Genomic DNA, 21688 nt, shown 5'->3' with positions numbered 1-21688 from the left:
GTAATGCTTGAAAAAAACTACATAAACAGCAAGATTCACGTTCTCACTAACTTGGTATTGGTATGAAATCAACACAATTTCACACACCAGCTTCACTATTAAATTCCAATGACAGAATTCACAGAATTAACACAAACAGTTCAGAAACTAAATTAATTTTTAATCATGATTTCAATAATACCTCGTTTGCGCTTGACACTTAATTATCGCTTATCGGAAGACAAAGGTGAAATAAATCTTCTAACATATGGAAGGCTCGTGTTGCTTAAGCTTAATTGCAGGAAGGAACTTTAAACTAATGCCAACCTAAAATCTATTGCTATCTTTCTTTAACTGTATTTATTCAAATAGAAAGTGACAGACCTTGATTTAACTTTTTTTTTTGTTTAAATCGGTAATAGCATAGAATAATAACTAGTATTAGTAACATCATACTTTTGAAACGACAGGACTGATGTTGCGGCTATTGAAGCTGGCAACATCGGTGCAAGAGGAGGAGCGCGGGGAGCGGCGACACCACGTATAAATGCGTCATCTTCGGTTGTCCGGACCCTCTTACCCTCTTACCTTTCGGACGCACGATCTTTTCATACATATTTGTCATACAACCATTGTAAACCAGACATTAAATTATTCATACCATAAAATACAGTCCACTCATTTATTAGCTTAGGGCTTATCCTATCATCATCATAGTCAGGACCCTAGGCCCCATCAGTTTGGTCCTTTCGCCGTCTTTACGAAGAATCGACGCACGCGCACGCAGTGGACTTCGGACCCCCAGTTCGCCGGCATTTTGGAGGACACGTGGAGGACTAAGGACACTGACAAAAGGAGTGAGTCGTTCCAATTTCCTATCTTTCCTTATCTCATCTTGCTTTCCAAATCCTGCATAATTCCAGTGATTTAATTTAGCGCTAATCGGATCGGGCATTGCGATCTCTTTATAGTGTGATTTACTTCATTCATAAATAGATTCATTCACATATAGCTACTTCTATTACGCATTTCAGCTGTTTCAGAGGCAATAAACTCATAAAATTCACCCATTCATAAAATCGTGCGTTGCTTATCAGTAGCCGCATTCTTTCTATTGTCCGCCGGCTGACCTTGGCCGTCAATGTGCTTCGCATAACCTTAACTATACATTAGTCGTATTTTAGCTACATTCATTGAAGTACGTATTTATCGCCTTGCTTAATTACAACTTATAACATAATATAATCTAATAATGGCTAATAACAGTGACAAAATTGATAATAGTGAATTAAAGCTTCTTATTAAAAAACGTGGTTCGTGTAAGGCCCAACTCACGCAGTTTGAAACCTTTTTGAGTCGCTTAGATGGTTGTGATGGGCTAAGTGAGCTTCTAAAAACGGAGTTAGGGATACGTATGAAGAAAATCGAGTTGCTACAAAGTGATTTTGATAAATTACAGTGTGAAATCGAGTTGCTGTCGGACAACGTGGACGAGGCTTATGCGGACCGCGATCAGTTCGAGTCCAAGTTGTTCCGCCTGCTGTCCGTGGCTCACGGGCTGCTCGCGGCGGCGGCGCGCTACCCGGCGGCCGGGGCTCCCGGGGGTGACGGGACGAGCGACGCTGCCGAGGAATGCCGTGGAGGAGGTTTCGTCAGGCTGCCCAAAATTGACCTTCCTCACTTCGATGGCGATTATCAGCACTGGCTTTCATTCAGAGATACGTATATTTCACTTATACACGACAACACCAGCATTAATAACGTAAATAAATTTCATTATTTACGTGCTGCACTTACAGGCAGCGCGTCTTTGATCATTCAAAGCTTGGATCTAACCTCTGAAAATTATTCTATTGCTTGGCAATTACTCTCTGATAGGTACGACAATCCGAGATTGCTTATCAACAATCACATTAGTGCCTTATTTTCTGTGGACCCCATTCAAAGGGAGTCTAGCTCAGCATTACGTAACATTGTTGACGTAACTAACAAAAACTTACGTGCCCTCGCCTCTTTAGGCGAACCAACCGATCATTGGGACAGTTTAATTGTTTTTCTTATGTCCAAAAAGCTAGACTCGTCCTCTTACAGACAATGGGAAGAACATAGAAACAATCTTGATTCTTCGCCCACATTACAGCAATTTATTAAATTCTTAATTAACAGAGCGGATCTCTTAGAAACCTTAACTGATACATTTAAATATAAACAAAATAACAAACCTAATAATAACAATGACGCATTCAAAACAAAAAACTTTTTAGTGTCCACTGATAACACTAGAGCCTATTCATGCCCAATGTGCTCACAATCTCACGGCTTATTTAATTGCCCATCATTCAAAGCTTTGGACATTGATTCACGCATTAAAAAAGCAAAAGAAAGTCGTGTTTGCATGAATTGTTTACGATTAGGTCATGTAGAAAACGCTTGTACGTTGACACATTGTAAGTACTGTAAGTACAGACACAACACATTGTTACATAAAGACGTAAACAAAAACACATACACCAACAAATCTGCTTCAGTGCCTACAACCAGTGGTTTAGCGAACAATGTAGCCCTTTCGTCGGACATTTCACCAAGTACATTAAATAACCATGGCTCTGTACTGCTTTCCACAGCGCTCGTGAAGGTGGCAGACAGGCACGGGAGCCTGCACACAGCGCGGCTGCTCCTCGATAACGGCAGCACTTCTAATTTCGTCACCGAGTCCCTCTGCGAGAAACTTGATCTGAAGAGGTATAACGCGAGCTCCACAGTGTCAGGTATAAATAATCATGCGACCTCCACTACAGAGTCTTGTGACCTTGCTATACAGTCTTACACCGGTGATTATAGGACTAACGTGCGCTGTCATGTGTTGCCCCACATTACTAAATGTCTGCCCTCGTCTTATATAGATACAACAAACATATGTACCTATACCTACCGGAATACTACTGGCTGATCCTTCCTTCAATGAGCCTGCGGCCATAGATATTCTCGTAGGTGCTGAATTCTTTTGGGACGTATTAGGTACAAAAACCATAGACTTAGGTAAACGTCAACCTAAGTTACATCATTCTAAATTAGGCTGGCTCTTATCCGGGTGTGTTTATAATAATAATATTCCCCATAGCCAATCTTATCTTTGCCATTTCATCGACACATCACGCACTGAACCCAGTCTTACGCGTTTTTGGGAACTTGATTCAGTGTCTTCTAAACATTGCTTATCTTTTGAAGAAAACAAATGCGAGGAACATTTTAAAAATAACACTTGTCGTGACGTTGATGGTAGGTTTATTGTTACCATGCCGCTGAAGGAATCTCCTGAAGTCTTAGGCAATTCTTACACAATAGCCAAGCGTCGTCTCTTATCTTTAGAACGCAAATTAGACAAAGACCATAATCTTAAACATAGATACCATGAATTTATGCGAGAATATCTTGACTTAGGACACATGACTGAGAATAATAATACTTATGTACCTAATGAAACTAATTATTTCCTTCCGCATCACGGAGTCATTCGCGAGTCTAGTAGCTCAACGAAATTGCGCGTGGTTTTTGAAGCCAACGTGCCTTCAAGCTCAGGAAAGTCCCTAAACGACATACAGCGTGTTGGCCTCACGGTACAGCGCACGTTTGTCTTCTAACCTCGAAAAACAAGGTGGCTCCCATCAAACCCACCACCATCCCTCGACTCGAGCTTTGCGGAGCCCTGTTAGGCACAAGACTCTGTAAAAAGGTACTTTGATTCACTCACCGTCAAGATCGATCAGTGCTATTATTGGTCGGACTCGACAATAGTACTGGGCTGGCTTAACACAGCCACTTCTCGTCTTGAGCGCTTCGTTCGCAACCGAGTCAACGAAATACAGGAGAGTACTACCGGAGACACATGGAGCTACGTTCCCTCTAAACAGAATCCTGCGGATCTTGTTTCTCGCGGGGTGAAGGCTGACTTAATCAGTGCATCGGCGTTATGGTGGAGCGGGCCCACTTTCTTACATAATTCTAACTCAGAATTTCCCTCAACCCCTAACTTAAAAAACATAAATCAACTTCCAGACATAGTATTACATACAAGTATAGTGGAAACTAACGAAATAAATACATTAATGAATAAAATTTCTAATTACAGTAAATTAATAAGAATATTTGCATATATAGGGTAACGTAACGTACCTAGGGACACTTTCGACTACCCCAACTTTGAATGAAGATATTGCAGCGTACAACTAAGATATTAATGTGAAATTTACTTTATTCGGTAGGATATATAATCTATTATCACTAGTATTTGTGGTGGAGCTTTGGAATGGCCAGATTTTTTGAAATTAAGATAAAAGTAAAAATGCTTGTTTTAGCCCAAGGTACGTTACACGTTTGTACCTTGGGACACTCTTAAGTGTACTTTGGGACAAATTGATTTATAATATTTTTAGCAAAAAGTTCTGTAATCATCGAAATTTTATAACTACATTGACATCATATTATCATTAGTTTATAACGAAATTATATTTTGCGATTATGTATGAATCTTACGTTACAAAAAGGAACATTCACTTTATATAAAATAAATAGGAATATTTTCTCCTGTTTTTACTTTATCTACTGCTTGTTTCAAACGTTCCAGACTGACTGCAACCCTCTTCATTCTAGTTTCACTCTGCCACTTATAAGAACAGAGATATAAGACGTAATTTAGAAGTTAGCAGTCTCCATAGTACAAAACCATAGGAAATATTGTCCCAAGGTACAAATTTAATCGTGTCCCAAGGTACAAAAAAGCAATTTTTAACAAAAAAAAAACAGTATCTTTATTTTTATGTTAGGAATCTTTCAGATAATTGCCGTATCATAAAAATGAAATAACTGAAAATATATACGTGATATCCATGTCTCAATTTTGAGCATGCCTCAATGAGATAAAGCAACTCAAAAAACTATACAAGTAAATTTTGTCTCCAAAAAACTTAATGTTGTCTTCACCTCACACTCGATCCCGGTATGATCACGAGACTCACTAGTTTGGCCAAGCGAGTAAAACACTACGCATAGGGTAGAATGATACTTTGTTAAATTTGCCAGTTTTAAAAATAAAATCATTGTCCCGAGGTACAAGCGTCCCAAGGTACGTTACGTTACCCTACAGAGGTTCATTTATAATTGTAAAAATAGTAATAAAAAATATGGTAACTTATCTTTTTCAGAATTAAAAACATCAAAAATCGCCTTGCTACAAATCGCTCAGCAAGAAATGTTCACCGACGAATATCATATTCTCAAATCGGGAAATACTTTAAACAAGAAAAATCGATTGATTTCCCTTTCCCCTTTTTATGATACAGATAATAATCTTATCAGAGTTGGAGGTCGTCTTGACAACAGTTGTTACAGTTATAATGTAAAGCACCCTATACTCTTGTGTAGTAAACACCCTTTAACCAAACTTATATTTGAGTTTCATCATATAACCTTGTTACATGCAGGTCCTCTTTTGATGCTTTCATGCATAAGGCAAAATTACTGGCCACTCTCGGGACGTAACCTTGCTAAACGAATAGTTCGCACTTGTGTACGTTGTTTTAGAGTGAAACCTAAAACAATACAGCCAGTTATGGGTAATCTGCCAAGCCATAGAACTAAATTAGAGTTTCCCTTTTTAAATACTGGGGTGGATTACGCTGGGCCAGTGCTTATAGCCGATCGTAGCGGAAGAGGTGCAAGACTGACGAAATCTTACCTATGCATTTTTATTTGTCTTGCAGTGAAGGCGGTGCACATCGAGCTCGTCTCGTCTCTCACGAAGGAGGCATACCTGGCTGCGTTAAATCGCTTCATGGCTCGCCGGGGAAGGCCCCAGACCATTTATTCGGACCACGGTTCCAACTTTATTGGTGGTTTTAACGAGCTCTCAGATCTTTTTAGAAACTCACTTAGCGACATTCCAACCATTCTATCACATGACGAAATTGATTTTAAATTTATTCCTCCATATAGCCCCCATTTCGGCGGAATTTGGGAGGCGGCTGTCAAATCTGTCAAACACCACTTGCGGCGTGTTCTTGCCCTAGCTCATCTCACTTATGAAGAAATGATCACTTGCCTGAATCAGATAGAGGCCATTTTAAATTCACGTCCCTTAACACCTCTATCTTCTGATCCTTCCGATCTTTCATTTCTTTCCCCCTCCCACTTCCTCATTGGACGACCGCTCACGTCGGTTCCTTATCCTCAGGTGTCGGACTGCAACGTGCATCGCCTGGACCGCTTCCAACGCATCGAATTCCTGCGGCAGCACTTCTGGAAGCGATACTGCGCAGAGTACGTGACCTTGCTCCAGCAGAAGACGAAGTGGCTCACGTCGACGGGACACCTACAAGTCGGATCCCTTGTCTTGGTCAAGGACAAGACGCAACCCCCCTTGATGTGGCTCATGGGACGGATCGTCCAGCTACATCCCGGCAAAGACGGAGTCAGCAGAGTGGCAGACATAGAGACCAAACGAGGCATAATTCAACGGGCCTACAACAATATCTGTCCTCTACCCTTGGACTGTTGAATACCTCAACGGCGGGGAGCTTGTTGCGGCTATTGAAGCTGGCAACATCGGTGCAAGAGGAGGAGCGCGGGGAGCGGCGACACCACGTATAAATGCGTCATCTTCGGTTGTCCGGACCCTCTTACCCTCTTACCTTTCGGACGCACGATCTTTTCATACATATTTGTCATACAACCATTGTAAACCAGACATTAAATTATTCATACCATAAAATACAGTCCACTCATTTATTAGCTTAGGGCTTATCCTATCATCATCATAGTCAGGACCCTAGGCCCCATCAACTGATTCTCATACAATTATGTATGTTTACTGTACTTTTATGTTAGGTAGGTAGATAACGGCCTTCTCGAGTGACGTATCAACTGTTAACATTATATTTGACACCACCTGAAGGCCTAGCACGGTGCGCAAGACGCGTACGCCAAGACGTGAGAAAAGTTTTCCGTCTGGCACACTCATGTCGCGCAGCTTCGAGAGCCAATGCAACAGAAAATTTTTATCACATCTAAAGCATCTAGCACACTAGGCCTTATGGGCTGAGTGGCCAGAAGACGTAGCTATGCTGACGTCGTGACTGAAACTATTCTGACTTGCTCATATTCTTCTAATATGCTCGAGGAGTTTCTTTCGCCATTTCTTTCATCCTTATATGACAGGGCCTTTGTGAAATGGTGTTAAAGTAATCCCATCAAAAACAATACTTGTCAAAAAAAACCAAGTCTCGTAACTCAGTTGTTCTACGGTAAAAAGTTGTGAGATCCATGAAACCAAGTCCGTTTTACCGTAGAACAACTGAGTTACGAGACTTGGTTTTTTAACAAGTATTGTTTTTGATGGGATCTCATTTCTTTTTGTATTTTGTAGATAGTTCTACTTTTTTTTCTTTTCGGTACCTTCCTACATAAATCGCAAACTTGAGGTATGAATCAAGAATCTTTATTTTTGGCTACCTAATGTACGTAATGAATAAACGTAACTTTGATACTTCGTACTGCATCTCTCTCTCTCTCAGCCTTCTGTAGTCCACTGTTGGACATAGGCCTCTCCTAACGATCGCCACCCCAAACGGTCACCCGCCATCTGCATCCAGCGGCTTCCCGCTACCTTCCGCAGATCATCAGACCAACGGGGGCGACCGACACGCCGTTTGCCGACACGGGGTCTCCACTCCAGAACCTTTGTACTCCAGCGGTCGTCGGCTCTGCGGGCTACGTGGCCAGCCCATTGCCACTTCAGCGTGCTAATCCTTTTGGCTATGTCGGTAACTTTAGTTCTCCTGCGGATTTCTTCATTACGAATCCTATCTCGCAGGGACACGCCTAACATAGCACGCTGAGCAACTCTGAGCTTGTGGATAAGCCCTTTGGTGAAGCACCACGTCTCGGCTCCGTAAGTCATCACTGGCAACACGCACTGATTGAAAACTTTTGTTTTCAGACACTGAGGTATGTTTTCAGTGAAGATGTGTCGTAATTTCCCGAACGCTGCCCATCCGAGTTGGATTCTACGAGCTACCTCTTTATCGAAGTTGGATTTACCTAATCGGATCACTTGTCCTAGGTAGGGATACTGATCGACAACTTCGATGGTGACACCTCCTACAGTTACGGGCGATGATGAAACTGTTCGTTCGACATGACCTTTGTCTTGTCCATGTTCATTTTCAGCCCAACTTGTTTAGAGGCATCATTGAGGTCTGTGAGCATTTCGCCTAACTCCTCCAGCGTTTCCGCCATAATAATTACATAATTATGTCATCAGCAAATCGTAGATGAGAGATATATTCGCCATTAACGTTAATGCCCAGTCTTTTCCACTCTACAAGCTTAAAAACATCTTCCAGTGCACAGGTGAACAGTTTCGGAGAAATAACATCTCCCTGTCTCACGCCCCTTTGCAACTGGATCGGTTTTGTGCTATGTTCGTGTAATAGAGATATAGAATCACTGTACAGCATCGTACTGCATCAAATTTCCCTAATTAAATTTCAACCTTAGTTTCCAATACACAAAGTTCATTGTACATTAAGAAAATTTTACTATAAGTGGTAGCACTGGTAGCCTGATGTGCTTTGTCCGTAGGTAGGTAATCCATCCTTTGCGGATTTAATTTGCATGAAGGGAATTTTTTGCTCGATTTGGCAGGGGCACTACCGTGCGCCTATATTTACTTGGTGGGGGCACTGCCGTGCCCCCAGATATGTGATTATGAAATTATTTAAGCAGTTATGTACCTATCTAGAAAACTGGACCAAAATTGAAAAAATTTACTCGAGTTGGTGGAATATTTTAGTTTTTACTTGATTCATACACCAAACACTACTTATATTCCAAATTTGAAGCTTCTAGGTCTGCTAGAAGTGCCTTAGAATTTTTATGATCGGTGAATGAGTGAGTGAGTCAGTGACAAAATTAAGAAACTTTGACCCGTTACAATTCTTAAACTACTGTTTCAAATTTAATGAAATTTGAAATATACCGTGTCTCTTTACAATGCCTGCATGGTTAGTGAAAATTCAGTCTTATAGTTTTATCCACAACGAAGTTACAGGGGGTCGAAAATGGCCTGAATTGCTTCGAGAAAAGGATGGTACGGCCGTGCCGCTTTTTTGCTCGACTTGGTGGGGGCACTGCCGTGCCCCTAGATATTATGACAATGGACAAATAATTGTAAAATTTTACGTCCAATAAAGTGATATTCTATTCTATTCTTTCAACACGGTGAAAAGCAGCAGACCAGCTTTAGTTATTGCCATCGACACGTGAAGAAGAATATTTTTAAACACTCATGATTTCACGTACCTGTCTATAGGTTAGTCTATGTCGATACGTTTCATCTCCAATTAATTTTAATTATCCCTTGTTATAGAAGCTAAATAGACAGCTTTTTATTATTATCTGGATAATTGGAATTTTGATTATAACTTGTGTCAATGTTTACAGGTGCGATAGTAAAACAGTAGTTAATTTATTATTATTTATTTAACACTTTATTGTACACAAAAAACATAAATACATAACAATTTATAAACACAGTAAAAGCATACAATGGCGGGCTTATTGCCAAAAAGCAATTTCTTCCAGCCAACCTTTGTTGGTGGATAAAAGAGTTACTTACGAGCTATTAAGTTACAGGTACAACAACAGTTACAACAAAGAAAATTAAAAATTAAAACAGTACTAATATAATACAGCCTACAATTCTTGTTGCTCAATCTTAAAAATACCTATACCTACTTAAAACATTAATACAAAATAAGCATATAAATAAATACCTACTAAGAAAAATAATTAAGTACCTACTTTAAAATATAATGAAAAATATATATAAAATATATACCTAATATTGTAATACATAAATAAATATATATATATATATATATATATATATATATATATATATATATATATATAACTATATCTGCCAACCTAAGGTATTGAAATAGTGTTTCTTCACATTGATTTTAAAAGTAGCCAGCGATGGCGACAGTCGTACGCTCACTGGTAAGGAGTTCCATAGACTTGCAGCCTTCATAGCGAAAGAATCACTGTAGGAGGCCGCATTGTGGTTGGGTATACTCAACAACTTGTTTTCTTGAGACCTCAACTCTCGACCATGGGAATGAGAGCACAAGAAAGAAAACTTGCACTTCAGGTATGCGGGAGATGAGGGGTTGTTTAGCACGTTATATAATAAACAAAGGATATGAGTATTCCGGCGAAGGCGAATAGGAAGCCACTTCAGTCGAGCACGGTACTCAGAAATGTGATCGTATTTACGTAATCCGAAAATAAAACGGATACATAAATTCTGGAGACGTTCGAGTTTGTTGAGTAGCTCTTCAGTGAGGTCGAGATAGCTTACGTCAGCGTAATCAAGAATTGGGAGCAGTAGAGACTGCGCCAACGTAATTTTAGTCATAAATGGTAAAAAGTACTGCAAGCGCTTTAAAGAATGAAAAGAGGCGAACATTTTCCTGCTTACAGCATCAACTTGGGGAATCCAAGAAAGGGTGCTGTCCATGATCACGCCAAGATTTTTTACCGAGGTAACGTAAGGTATGTCAATTTGATCATACCTGATCCTCGCAGCTGTAGCAAAGTCTATTTTGTTAAGCATTCGAGAGCTGCCAAGAACAATCGCTTGCGATTTCGAGGGATTGAGCAACAAACCGAAAGATTTGACCCACTTGGAGATGATCGCAAGATTATCGTTGATAAGACTGACAGCTGTATTCAAGCTTTCAGGTGGTACACCGGTATAGAGCTGTAGATCGTCTGCATAGAGGTGATAGAGAGAGGTAAGTTTGCTAGCTAAGATGTTGATAAACAACGAGAAAAGTAAAGGAGAAAGAACGCCGCCTTGAGGTACGCCAGCAAGAACAGGACACCAAGAAGAAGTCTCGGTGTCAGTACGTACACACTGCTGACGCCCTTTGAGATAAGTCTCGAACCAACTTGTTACTGCCGGAGATACATTAAGAGAGCGTATAGTACCAAGGAGTAAGTCGAAGTCCACCGAGTTGAATGCATTGCTAAAATCCAGCAGAGCCAAGACAGTAACATTCTGATTATCAATGTTGTATCTGATATCATCGGTGACTTTTATTAAAGCGGTGACTGTGCTGTGGCCTGGACGAAAGCCAGATTGATAGGAGTTCAGAAGTTGGTTGCCGGAGAGGAAGGAGGAAAATTGCTCAAAGACAAGACGTTCTAGAACTTTTGACAGAAATGGAAGAATAGAAATGGGGCGGAATTGGGTTAAGGACGTAGGACTCGGGATTTTTGGGAGAGGAAGAATGAATGCATTCTTCCATAGACTTGGAAAGGAACTGGATATCAGAGACAGGTTCATTAAATTGGTAATGTGTGGTAAAATTATGTCTAGCACTGAATTAATCATGTTGGCACTAATATCATCAGTACCAACGGCCTTGCTGGTGATGGCAGAAATACATCTCTTAACGTCACGGCCAGTAACAAGTTTGAAATTAAAAGGGGGGCAATCAGGGACAGGCATGTCAGAAAGGTGATTGAGTGTCTCGGTTCTAATTTGATCACTTAGGATCAAAGGAGGTGTAGAAAAATGCTTGTTAAGTGCAGAGAGGTTAATGTCGATATTGGATGTTGCCTTTATCTTCCCTATGCCCAATGTTTTAAGAAAATTCCATAACTGTGAATTCTCACAGTTTTCTATGGATGTGTGGATGTAACGGCGCTTGGCATCCCTACACACTCTATTGCAGCGATTTCTCAGCTCTTTGTACGCACATAAGTTGTCATCAGTTGGCTGCTTTTTGTATCGGTACTTGGCGTGATCGCGTTTGGTCATGAGTCCCTTAATTTTATCTGTAAGCCATGGAGCAGGTAGCTGTTTGACTCGAACTGGACGAAGGGGAGCATGTTTATCGAACAGATTGGTGAGGAGAGAGTTAAACAGCTCAACCCTTTCGTCAATATTGTCGATGTCGTTCAATCGTGCCCATTCAATGTCTTTTGCATCCTCAAGCAGCCGCTGTATATCCATGTTTTTAAAATTACGTTGGAGAATAGTACGCTTTTTGGGCTTCGGAGTGCGGACCTTGTACGAAAGGTAAAGAAGATCATGGTATGAAAAGCAATCAGCTGTGAACTGACCGTGCTTCAGGACATGGTCTGGAGAGGAAACGATGATGAGATCGAGCAAAGTCGGTTCAGAGTTGGGCGGATGATGGGTAGCTTGAAGGGGTAGAAAATGTAAATTTTTTGACTGTACAATAGACGTCAAAGAATTGGAACGTGAATCGTTTTTCAGTAGGCATGTATTAAAGTCACCCATGACTATTGTACTATCAAACAAGGGAGAGAAGTCGTCGAGTAGTTTCTCGAAAGAAGAAAAGTAATTAATCGTCATTGACGGGCTGTAACAAACTCCGAGAAGCATCCTGGTGTAGCCCAGACGAACTTCTATCAGAAGGTGCTCGGCTTTCTCAGAATACTCACTCGGAGATTTGCTGACGATGGTATAGGGTATGTGACTACGGAGATATATAGCCACTCCGCCGGCGCGTTTGTTAATACGATCATTACGGATGAGCTGAAATCCTGGCAGTGGGTAAAAAGAAGAGTCGAGAGAAGGTTTCAACCAGGATTCAGAGACAAGAACGGCATGAATGTGGTTGTTATCAAAGGACGTAAGCATATCGGAATAGTGTGCCGGAATACTCTGGGCGTTAATATGTACTACATTCAGTGTTTTATGACAGTTAGAAAACTCGTTGTTGAGATTCGATGATAACGAAACGTACGATAAGTCACAAGACTCAGATGAAGCAATGGAAGAACAAGATAGAAAAGTGTCGTCAACGTCACTATTGGCAGAATCATAAATACTCATATTAAATATTAAGAATAAATAAATAAAAAATAGATATTCACTATATAAATATAGATCAAGCAACTACCTAATTTAACTACCTAAAATCTAAATATTAACTATAATACCTTACACTATTAACAATACTAATATACCTGCACGGTAAATTGCCGTACCGGCCGAACTTAGTATGCGAGACTAAAATTTATACATAAAGAACAAATTTAAAAAATATTAAGTTAAAACTATCGCATACGTTACTGACATTCGTTTCAAATATAAAAACGTATAATGTCAGAAACCTCAGAATACGTTATTTCGCAACAAACAAGTATCGACATTGACAATTTTAACCACAGATTAGATTGATGTAGACATTAATGACACTGGCAACATTGGCAATTGTCAATGTCAAGTGAATAAAATAAACAAAAAATCGAAGGTGGAAATGCAAAAATATAAATAAGAATACCCGCAAAACACTTCACAACTGAAAACTTTTCAGTTTACACAATTTTCATGAAGATAGTCACTACTCAGCGCTTTATTTAATAGCTGTAAATAAATAAATCCTACAATAAAAATGTTGATTACTCCTAATTTGTTAACTTTATGGTTTAGATATAAAAAATGCCTAAGTTAGGTTTCTGCGTTTATTTTATAGTAACCAAATATTTCATAGTGGTTAAGAAGTGACTACTATTGAGGGCTCCCTCACATAAACACGACACGACGCCGCGTCATGCCACTCTCTCGCTCTCTCCCATTGAAAACTTACGATGAGTGAGAAGGAGAGTTTGTGAGTCCTAACTCTTCTGAGATCTTAAGAAGAGAATTTTAAGTATAAATTGTATGAGTATAAATTGTTGTCGGATATTATATTTATTTGTTGAATTTAGTTTATTTTGCTTAAATCGTGTTTTTTTTTGCACTCCTGTTGGGTATGTGAGTATTATGTGTACTGCGCTACACACACATTCATATGGAGTTAATAAACGTCAGTGCGATCTAAGCAGTCTTGCGTTTCACTTGTGTCCCGTATCTAACAGTGGCGACGATTCGTGTTCTACCCTCTTAAAAATATTATTTTATTAAAAGTGTGCAAAAATGTCGGCAGCGTTTACTCCGTTTATTGGGAGCATAAATAACTTTGACTACCAACAACATGACTGGGTAACGTTCAAGAGCAAGTTGCAACATTTTTTCTTGGCAAATGACCTCAACGACGTTTCAGACAAAGCGGGACTAAAGAGACGCGCCATCTTGCTAAGCGCATTCACTGATGAGTCATTTAAACTAGCAAGCAATCTAGTGCTGCCGAAATCTCTGGAAGAAATAGGCTTCGGTGATATATTTAAGTCACTCGACGCTCACTTCACACCGAAGCGCTGCGGGTTCGCCGTGAGGAGCCAGTTCTACGCGGCCACGCAGCAGCCAGGGGAGTCGTATGCGCAGTGGGCGGTGCGGTTGAGGGGACTCGCCGCCCATTGCAGCTTCAAGCATCTAGAAGACGCTCTGCTTGACAAGTTTGTAATGGGAATGTCGGCTGGGCCCGAACGAGAAAAACTTTTCGGCATGGACATCGACGATCTGTCTTTAGCGAAGGCAGTGGACCAGGCGGAGAGCGTGCGGTGTGCGCGCACGGCAGCGGCGGCGAGCGCACCAGCGGGGTCCGGCTGCGGGCCCCTGTTCAAGATGGACGGGGGACCGCGGCCCACTACTACAGGAGCAGCGACTAGTGAAAAGTGTGCAGTGTGTGGTCGTAAAAACCACAAAACAAGCGAGTGTCGGTTCGCTAATTACAAGTGTAAAAAGTGTAACAATAGAGGGCATCTCCGTAAAATGTGTAAAAAGATGAACTACGTCGGACTTTGTGACACGAGCGAGGGCGATGACGGTGAGCTTTTCAACATTCGTTCTCATAATGGCGCTCCCATGTTAGAATCAGTAACAATTAGAGATCAACAGCTAAAGTTTGAGATTGACAGTGGTTCCTCAGTAACAGCTATTTCAGATGCAACTTATTATGCAAATTTTTCTGACTGGCCATTGCAAAAAAGCAATAAAAAACTAATTAGTTATTCGGGGACTAAAATTAATTGTTTAGGATTTATTTCTTTACCGATCACTTATTCTAACAAAACAATAGATCTCGACGTTCACGTGGTTGAGAAGGGGGGCCCGCCCATCCTGGGTCGCGGCTTCATAACTCGGTTCGAATTGGAATTATCTCCCATACAGTATTGCGACCAAGATATATCTAAAGATATGCAGTTACGAGAGTTACTTTCCGAATTTTCTGAAATATTCTCTGATAAGTTAGGCTGTTTTAATAAATTTAAAATAAAACTTCATCTTAAAGAGGACGCGAAGCCAATTTTTATGAAGGCAAGGCCCGTTGCATTCGCTTTGAGAAATAAATTAGACAAAGAAATCGATAATTTAGTAGCCAGTGACGTCATCGAGCCGGTGGAGTACTCGGAGTACGCGTCCCCCGTCGTGCCGGTGCTCAAGAGCGACGGCTCGGTGCGCCTGTGTGCCGATTACTCACAAACATTAAATAAACTACTACAAATCGAAAAATATCCGTTGCCGACGGTTTCTGAACTTTTCTCTAAGTTGCACGGGGGGACTCAGTTTACGAAGTTAGATATGAAATCGGCTTATAATCAGTGTCAGCTGGACGATGACAAAAATGTCACTTGTATAAATACTCATAAAGGGCTGTTTAAATATAAGCGGTTAGTTTTTGGGTTGTCATCGGCTCCAGCTATTTTTCAGAGAGTTATGGAGAGTATCCTTGGGATGGAGGGGGTTTTAACATTCCTTGATGATGTCCTTATCACGGGAAAAAATAAAAATGAGCATATGGAAAGACTTAGGGCCGTGTTACAAAGTTTTAAGGACGCGGGGTTAACCCTGCGGCGCGACAAGTGTGAGTTCTTCAAAGACGAAATCTCTTATCTGGGGTATATAATTGATAAAAACGGTATCAGGAAGTCACCGGACAAAGTAAGGGCCATTGTTGAGGCTCCCGTACCTAAAAATGTAGCCCAACTACAATAATTTTTGGGCTTAATAAACTATTATAGGAGTTTCGTTCCGAGGGCTTCATCGGTTCTTTCACCGCTGTATGAGTTATTGAAAAAGGATGCCAAATGGTCATGGTCTGCAGAACATGAAAAGGCATTTAAAGATATAAAAATGGCACTGTCGGCAGAAAAAACATTGGCGCACTTTGATGTGAACGCGCATATAATTTTAACGGTAGACGCTTCTGCATCAGGGCTGGGGGCTATTTTATCTCAAATCGGACAAGACAATGTGGAGCGACCTATTGCATTCGCTTCTAGAACTTTAAATTCCGCGGAGAAAAAATACTCCCAAATACAAAAAGAAGCCACGGCGATCATATTCGGGGTACGAAAATTCCACCAGTTTCTATACGCTAGGTCAGAGCCTTTCACCTTGCGTACAGATCATAAGCCACTGGTTTCAATATTCGGACCCCACCATGGGGTACCGGAAGTTTCAGCAAACCGCTTACAGCGGTACGCAATTTTCCTATCAGCATAAAATTATAAAATTGAATATGTTCGCAGCGCTAGTAATTGTGCAGATTTTTTATCACGCGCCCCGCTACCAGAACTGGTTTCCGAGGATAACACGGCTCGCCGCCGCCGCCGCGGCCACGCACTCAGCGGAAACTACCGCGTACGTTCATTTTGTCGTTGATGGTAGCTTACCGGTGACTACTGAAATGTTAGCTAACGAAACTAAAAAGGATGAAGTCTTAAGTAGGGTAGTTAAATATACTCAAGAGGGTTGGCCTAGGAAAGTAACTAACCCTGGGCTTAAACCTTACTTTTTATGTCGTTTTCAACTTTCGGTAGAAAACAATATTTTAATGCGGGGCCATAAAGTTGTAATTCCCGAGGTTTTGCAAGAAATAATAGTAAGGGAATTACATTCCTCACACTTAGGTATCGTGAAATCAAAAGCATTGGCACGATCAAAATTTTGGTTCCCAGGGGTGGACGCGGCTATCGAAGGTTGCATAAGTAATTGTTCAATTTGTCAAAGTATGCGGCCCTCGCCGCCGCGCGCGCCTATTGTTCCGTGGCCATACCCTAAAGAGCCATTCGAAAGAGTACATTTTGATTTCCTCGGCCCAATTAATAATAGAACTTACTTAGTCATCGTGGATGCGCATTCCAAATGGGTGGAATGTTATGATATGAAAAACAATACTTCCTCTATTCATCTCATAAACATTCTATGCGAGTACATGTCACGCTATGGAATTCCGTCCAGTTTGGTAAGTGATAATGCGTCATCCATGACGTCAGAGCGGTTTACAACATTTTGTAAATTAAATGGAATTAATCACTTAACGTCACCAGCTTATCATCCTGCAAGCAATGGCCAGGCAGAAAGCTTTGTGAAAATTATAAAAAAAGGTTTAAAATGCGCATTGCTTGAAGGTCAAACAGCGGAAGAAATGAATAATAAGATGTTAAGATTTCTCTTTGATTATCGTAACTCTGTCCATTCAACCACTGGTCAAACTCCTGCTTCTTTAGTGTTCAAAAAGCCTCCTAAAACACGCCTAGATTTGTTAAAGCCGCGGTCATCGCCCTCGGCTTCAGACTTAACTAATGTTGTTGTTCGTAAACAGTGCTCACAGAATAAGTATAGCGGAGGAGTCATAAGGAAACTCTTTGTACCAGGAGATAAGGTTATTTATAAAAAGAACTTAAATAATAATAAATTTGTTTGGAAACGTGGTTCAATTATAAAGAAAATTGGAAGTATCATTTATTTGATAAGAGATCTAGATACCGGTACTGAATTAAAAAGGCATAAAAACCAAATGTACAGATGGTCAAACACATTAGACGTTAGTAGGCCTGGTGATTATGGAGCCTATCCTTCAATAAGAGAACCCTCCTCCATTAGAGCGGGAGAGGATGATGAGGATGAGACAGAAACGCAGTCGCAGTTGCGACCTGCTGACGACCCGGAGACTGGGCCAGCGCCGGCGCCTGCAGCCCTGCCCGGCGAGCTCGACGAGTCATCGGCGTCGCCCTCGCAGGCCAGCGCGGCGGCGCCCGCGCCCGGGCCGCCTGCCTCGCCCGCGCCCGCCTCGCCCGCGCCCCGCGACGAGCACGCGACCCGCGGGGCTCAGCCCGCCGACACACTATCCTCCCGGGCATCGGGTCTCGCTATGTCGTTAAGAAACTTACCCAAAGTAGATTATAGAAAGTATTTTTAGGATAGCAGTTAAGTACTTACCTACTAGCAATTTCGTATATATAATTCATGTACTTATTTACCTATATGTCTTAGAATAGAATAGATTATAACTTAACTACCCATGTACCTATGTATATTGCGAGCACATTAAAGATTTACCGTGGAACTTTGGCATTCTATAATAGATTATTAGTAATTAAGGTTTTAGACAAAGATTAAGCAAGCTTATGGCGGAGGGAATGTTGGGTATGTGAGTATTATGTGTACTGCGCTACACACACATTCATATGGAGTTAATAAACGTCAGTGCGATCTAAGCAGTCTTGCGTTTCACTTGTGTCCCGTATCTAACAACTCCCATAGAATTTTCTCCCTGTACCTCCTGCAGGTTGACTGGTAGAAAATGCTTTTAGCACTAAGTCCACTTGATTGTACATAATTACTTGTGTATATTGTGCATTAAAATAATAAAATAAAAAAGTTAATGTTTAGTAATGATAAAACCATCATATTTGAAAATTTTAATACAACTCCTAGTATTAATTAAAATCGATATTTGACGTAATGTTAACTAATGCGATAGACAAATTGATTTATGATTATTAATTATTATTAAGTTATAGTATAAATTGGTTTTGAGTAAATATGTATTTAGTATGCTTTCGAGCGTTGTGGCGTCCGATATTGGCAGTTTATATTGTAGTGTGCTTATTTAGTTGCACGCACTGGTCAGGGATTTGTTATGATTAAATGATAGGTAGATGGTACTATAACCTAGTACTAGTGTGCTTCCGTATCACGGGATCCAAGATGCGCGTGACAAGACATGATAAAAAATTACACCAACATTTTATGCTTTTTTCCTAAATAGGCATAATTACATGCTACAAATGCTTACCAACGTAAAATGAAAATGTTAGTATGAAAAAAACATAGTGCTAGTGAGGAAAAATACTTATAACTAAGACGTACATTTATTAATTCCCATATCTTGTTAATGGATTCCCAGAATTGGAGCTAATAATTAATTGTTGATACCATAATTTATGTTTTACTATAATAATAAATACTAGTGATTATAATTACTCTTAGAATGTTGTAGGCTCTGAAGGCAATCTCTGCTTATTCAGACGAAGGCTAATGGTGTCAATATTGTTTGCCGGGTAAACAATTATGACTGTCTAATTATTAAGTGTGAATACCTATATCAATCATTAATTACGTATCAACAAAAACACACAATCCAATACACACACAGTCACATAGATACATCCATTTTTATAATATCAAGTTGGTAGGTATGGATGGATCAATAAGTAGTAGTAACCCCACAGTAGGCAAGCTGTGGGGTTACCACCACCGAACATTAGCAATAAACAATCCATAAGCAGCGTTGCTCGCTTGTCTATCTTGTTTATTTTATATTCTTCCGATATTACCAATTGTATCAAGCACTGTAACTTCCACATTTATGCTGATGACCTTCAATTATATCTTGCCTGTTTGCCAGGGGATTCTGTGCCAACCGTGAACAAAATTAATGAGGACTTGGAGCGGATAGTAGATTGGTCCAATAAAAACTGCTTGCTTCTTAATCCGACTAAATCTAAATTTATGATATTAGGCTCAAAAAAACAAATACTGGGAATAAAAAATCACGATCCTAACATAAAAGTTAACGGCACAAGTGTTGAAGAAGTTACTGAGGCCCGTAATCTTGGCGTACTCTTTGATCAAAACCTTCGCTTTGAGAAACACATTCTTAACGTTGTTAGAAGCTGTTTTTACAAACTCAAAGTGCTATACAAAATAAGACCGTACATTAGTGAAAAGCTGCGTATTCAGCTGTGTGAAGCACTAGTTTTATCAAAGTTAAACTACGCAGACACTGTCTACGGACCCTGTCTGTATGTTAAAACGCAGAACCTCATTCAAAGAGTCCAAAATGCTTGTGCACGTTTTTGTTTTAATATACCTCCTCGTGCTCATGTGACCCCATTTTTGAACAGTTCAAATTTATTAAAATTATCAAGTAGAAGAAAGCTTCATTTCGCTACCCTATTATTTGGGGTTGTTAGAGGTGAAACCCCTGAGTATCTTTACAAGAAACTCACATGGTCACATCAGTTTAATAAGCATAACACTAGGGCCTCCTCCTATCTACTCATTACCCCTGACTTCAGAAGCGCAGCATTTAGATGTAGTTTCCGATACGCAGCCTGTAAATGTTGGAATAATCTCCCCCCTCCCATTCGCGACCTAAAAAGACAAAGCACCTTTAAGCACAGACTCAAAACACACCTGATCTTGTTACAAAAGTTGCAGTCATGAAGTATTCCATGAGTACCTACATCTTTTTGAGTTTGGTTAATGCCTATATAATATGTATGTGCCTACACAAAATGTTAGACCTACCCTTAAATCTAAATGTTGTTTCACTGTTTATTATTGTTGTTTCACTGTTTATATTGTTGTTTCACTGTTTATAGTGTTGTTTCACTGTTTATAATATCTTTTATTGTAGTACCTAACTAACACTTGTTTGTTCACTTACTTGTTTGTTTATTTTTTGTTGTATGCTTTGTAATTGGTTAATTCAAACGATCGCACTCCTAATCTACGGCGTTCCGTTCGCAAAGGATCCAGCTGAAAACCAGCGCTATAGTCCCCGGGATTATAGCACATGCTGAGTCTGGAGTCCTTTTCGACACTGAGCAGCAACTAGCACCTAGTGTACCCTACCTACTAATTTATTAATATTTATTTTTCTAGTAATTAAGTATCTTTGTTACCTGTTTTACTGTCCATGTTGTTGTTTTTGTGTCGAATAAAGTTTTTCTATTCTATTCTATTCTATTCTATTCTAATCTGACGTAACTTGTATGGATCTGACAGATGTTTGACAGGCGACGCTGCTTATGGATTGATCATTGCTAATTGCTTGCTTTGATAATTGATCATTAAATGTGTCGGTGGTTTTTTTAAAGAAAATTCATTTATTTCAAAAACACACAGAAATAACACATACACTTAAGAGTGATTATGGTAGCAGGGCCTCGAGTACGAGTTTTTTCACCTATCGAGAAGTAAAATCGAAAACGCAGATTTGTATGGCGTGGAGCTAGTACAACTACTTACCGTTAGGTGGCGTGTCTCCCGCGCCATACAAATTTGCGTTTAAATTTCACTTCTTGACAGGTGAAAAAACTCGCACTCGAGGCACAGATAGTCTACGCCAACATATAACAATATTAAATCTAAACGAGACCGCGGATTAGGCAATGCGCTCAGCGGACGCAATCCATTCGATGCGGTTAATATTAATTATCCACCAAAACAATTAAAACTAAATGTGTGATCCAAACTAATTGTTTTTTGTGCAACTGTTTAATTATTGTGTCTGCTATACCTCTACATAACTTACGAGTATGTATAAGCCCAACATGCTGCACATGTAGGTTTCGGCTTAGTATACCCTTTTTACAACACCCGGTATTAAAATTTATTATAAACAAACACACAACCAGACTTTAGAAGGACCAG

At 40.2% G+C, this 21688-nt stretch overlaps 3 protein-coding genes across 10 annotated transcripts; all 3 read left to right on the top strand.

Moving 5' to 3' along the window:
- Positions 1-1216: 1216 nt before the first annotated feature.
- On the top strand, positions 1217-6745 carry LOC119692681. 8 transcript variants are annotated; one of them, XR_007267297.1, is made up of 3 exons: positions 1632-2721; positions 5739-5852; positions 6209-6745. XR_007267297.1 is itself a non-coding variant. In XM_048627269.1 (3 exons), the coding sequence occupies exons 1-3, from the start codon at positions 2039-2041 to the stop codon at positions 6300-6302; spliced, it is 906 nt and encodes a 301-aa protein (XP_048483226.1). In that variant the 5' UTR covers positions 1632-2038; the 3' UTR covers positions 6303-6745. The 8 variants fall into 8 exon arrangements, 5 of the variants coding, with proteins under 5 accessions (XP_048483227.1, XP_048483226.1, XP_048483224.1 ...); XM_048627269.1 differs by having other exon boundaries at positions 5739-5867; XM_048627267.1 differs by having other exon boundaries at positions 1632-2747.
- A 7085-nt stretch (positions 6746-13830) lies between these two features.
- On the top strand, positions 13831-18494 carry LOC105387772. The gene is made up of 2 exons (XM_011558555.3): positions 13831-14786; positions 17568-18494. Exons 1-2 carry the CDS (start codon positions 13997-13999, stop codon positions 17579-17581), a joined length of 804 nt encoding a protein of 267 aa, XP_011556857.2. The 5' UTR covers positions 13831-13996; the 3' UTR covers positions 17582-18494.
- Positions 17763-18164, top strand: LOC125488497 (cyclin-dependent kinase inhibitor 1C-like). The gene has a single exon (XM_048627479.1). It carries the CDS (start codon positions 17763-17765, stop codon positions 18162-18164), a length of 402 nt encoding a protein of 133 aa, XP_048483436.1.
- Positions 18495-21688: the final 3194 nt, after the last annotated feature.

The sequence above is a fragment of the Plutella xylostella genome, chromosome 18, assembly GCF_932276165.1.
Source record: "Plutella xylostella chromosome 18, ilPluXylo3.1, whole genome shotgun sequence".
Lineage (NCBI taxonomy): Eukaryota > Metazoa > Arthropoda > Insecta > Lepidoptera > Plutellidae > Plutella > Plutella xylostella.
Note: the sequence above shows the minus strand (reverse complement) of the source record. Positions and strands in the feature narration are given on the sequence as shown.

Bases quoted from the DNA above. Each gene is read 5' to 3' on its own strand.
- LOC119692681 (XM_048627266.1), top strand. From the start codon at position 2,039: ATGTCCAAAAAGCTAGACTCGTCCTCTTACAGACAATGGGAAGAACAT. The intron at 2,748-5,738 runs GTATAAATAATC...TTTGTCTTGCAG, and splicing joins CGCGAGCTCCACAGTGTCAG to TGAAGGCGGTGCACATCGAG. The intron at 5,868-6,208 runs GTGGTTTTAACG...CCTTATCCTCAG, and splicing joins CCACGGTTCCAACTTTATTG to GTGTCGGACTGCAACGTGCA.
- LOC105387772 (XM_011558555.3), top strand. From the start codon at position 13,997: ATGTCGGCAGCGTTTACTCCGTTTATTGGGAGCATAAATAACTTTGAC.
- LOC125488497 (XM_048627479.1), top strand. From the start codon at position 17,763: ATGTACAGATGGTCAAACACATTAGACGTTAGTAGGCCTGGTGATTAT.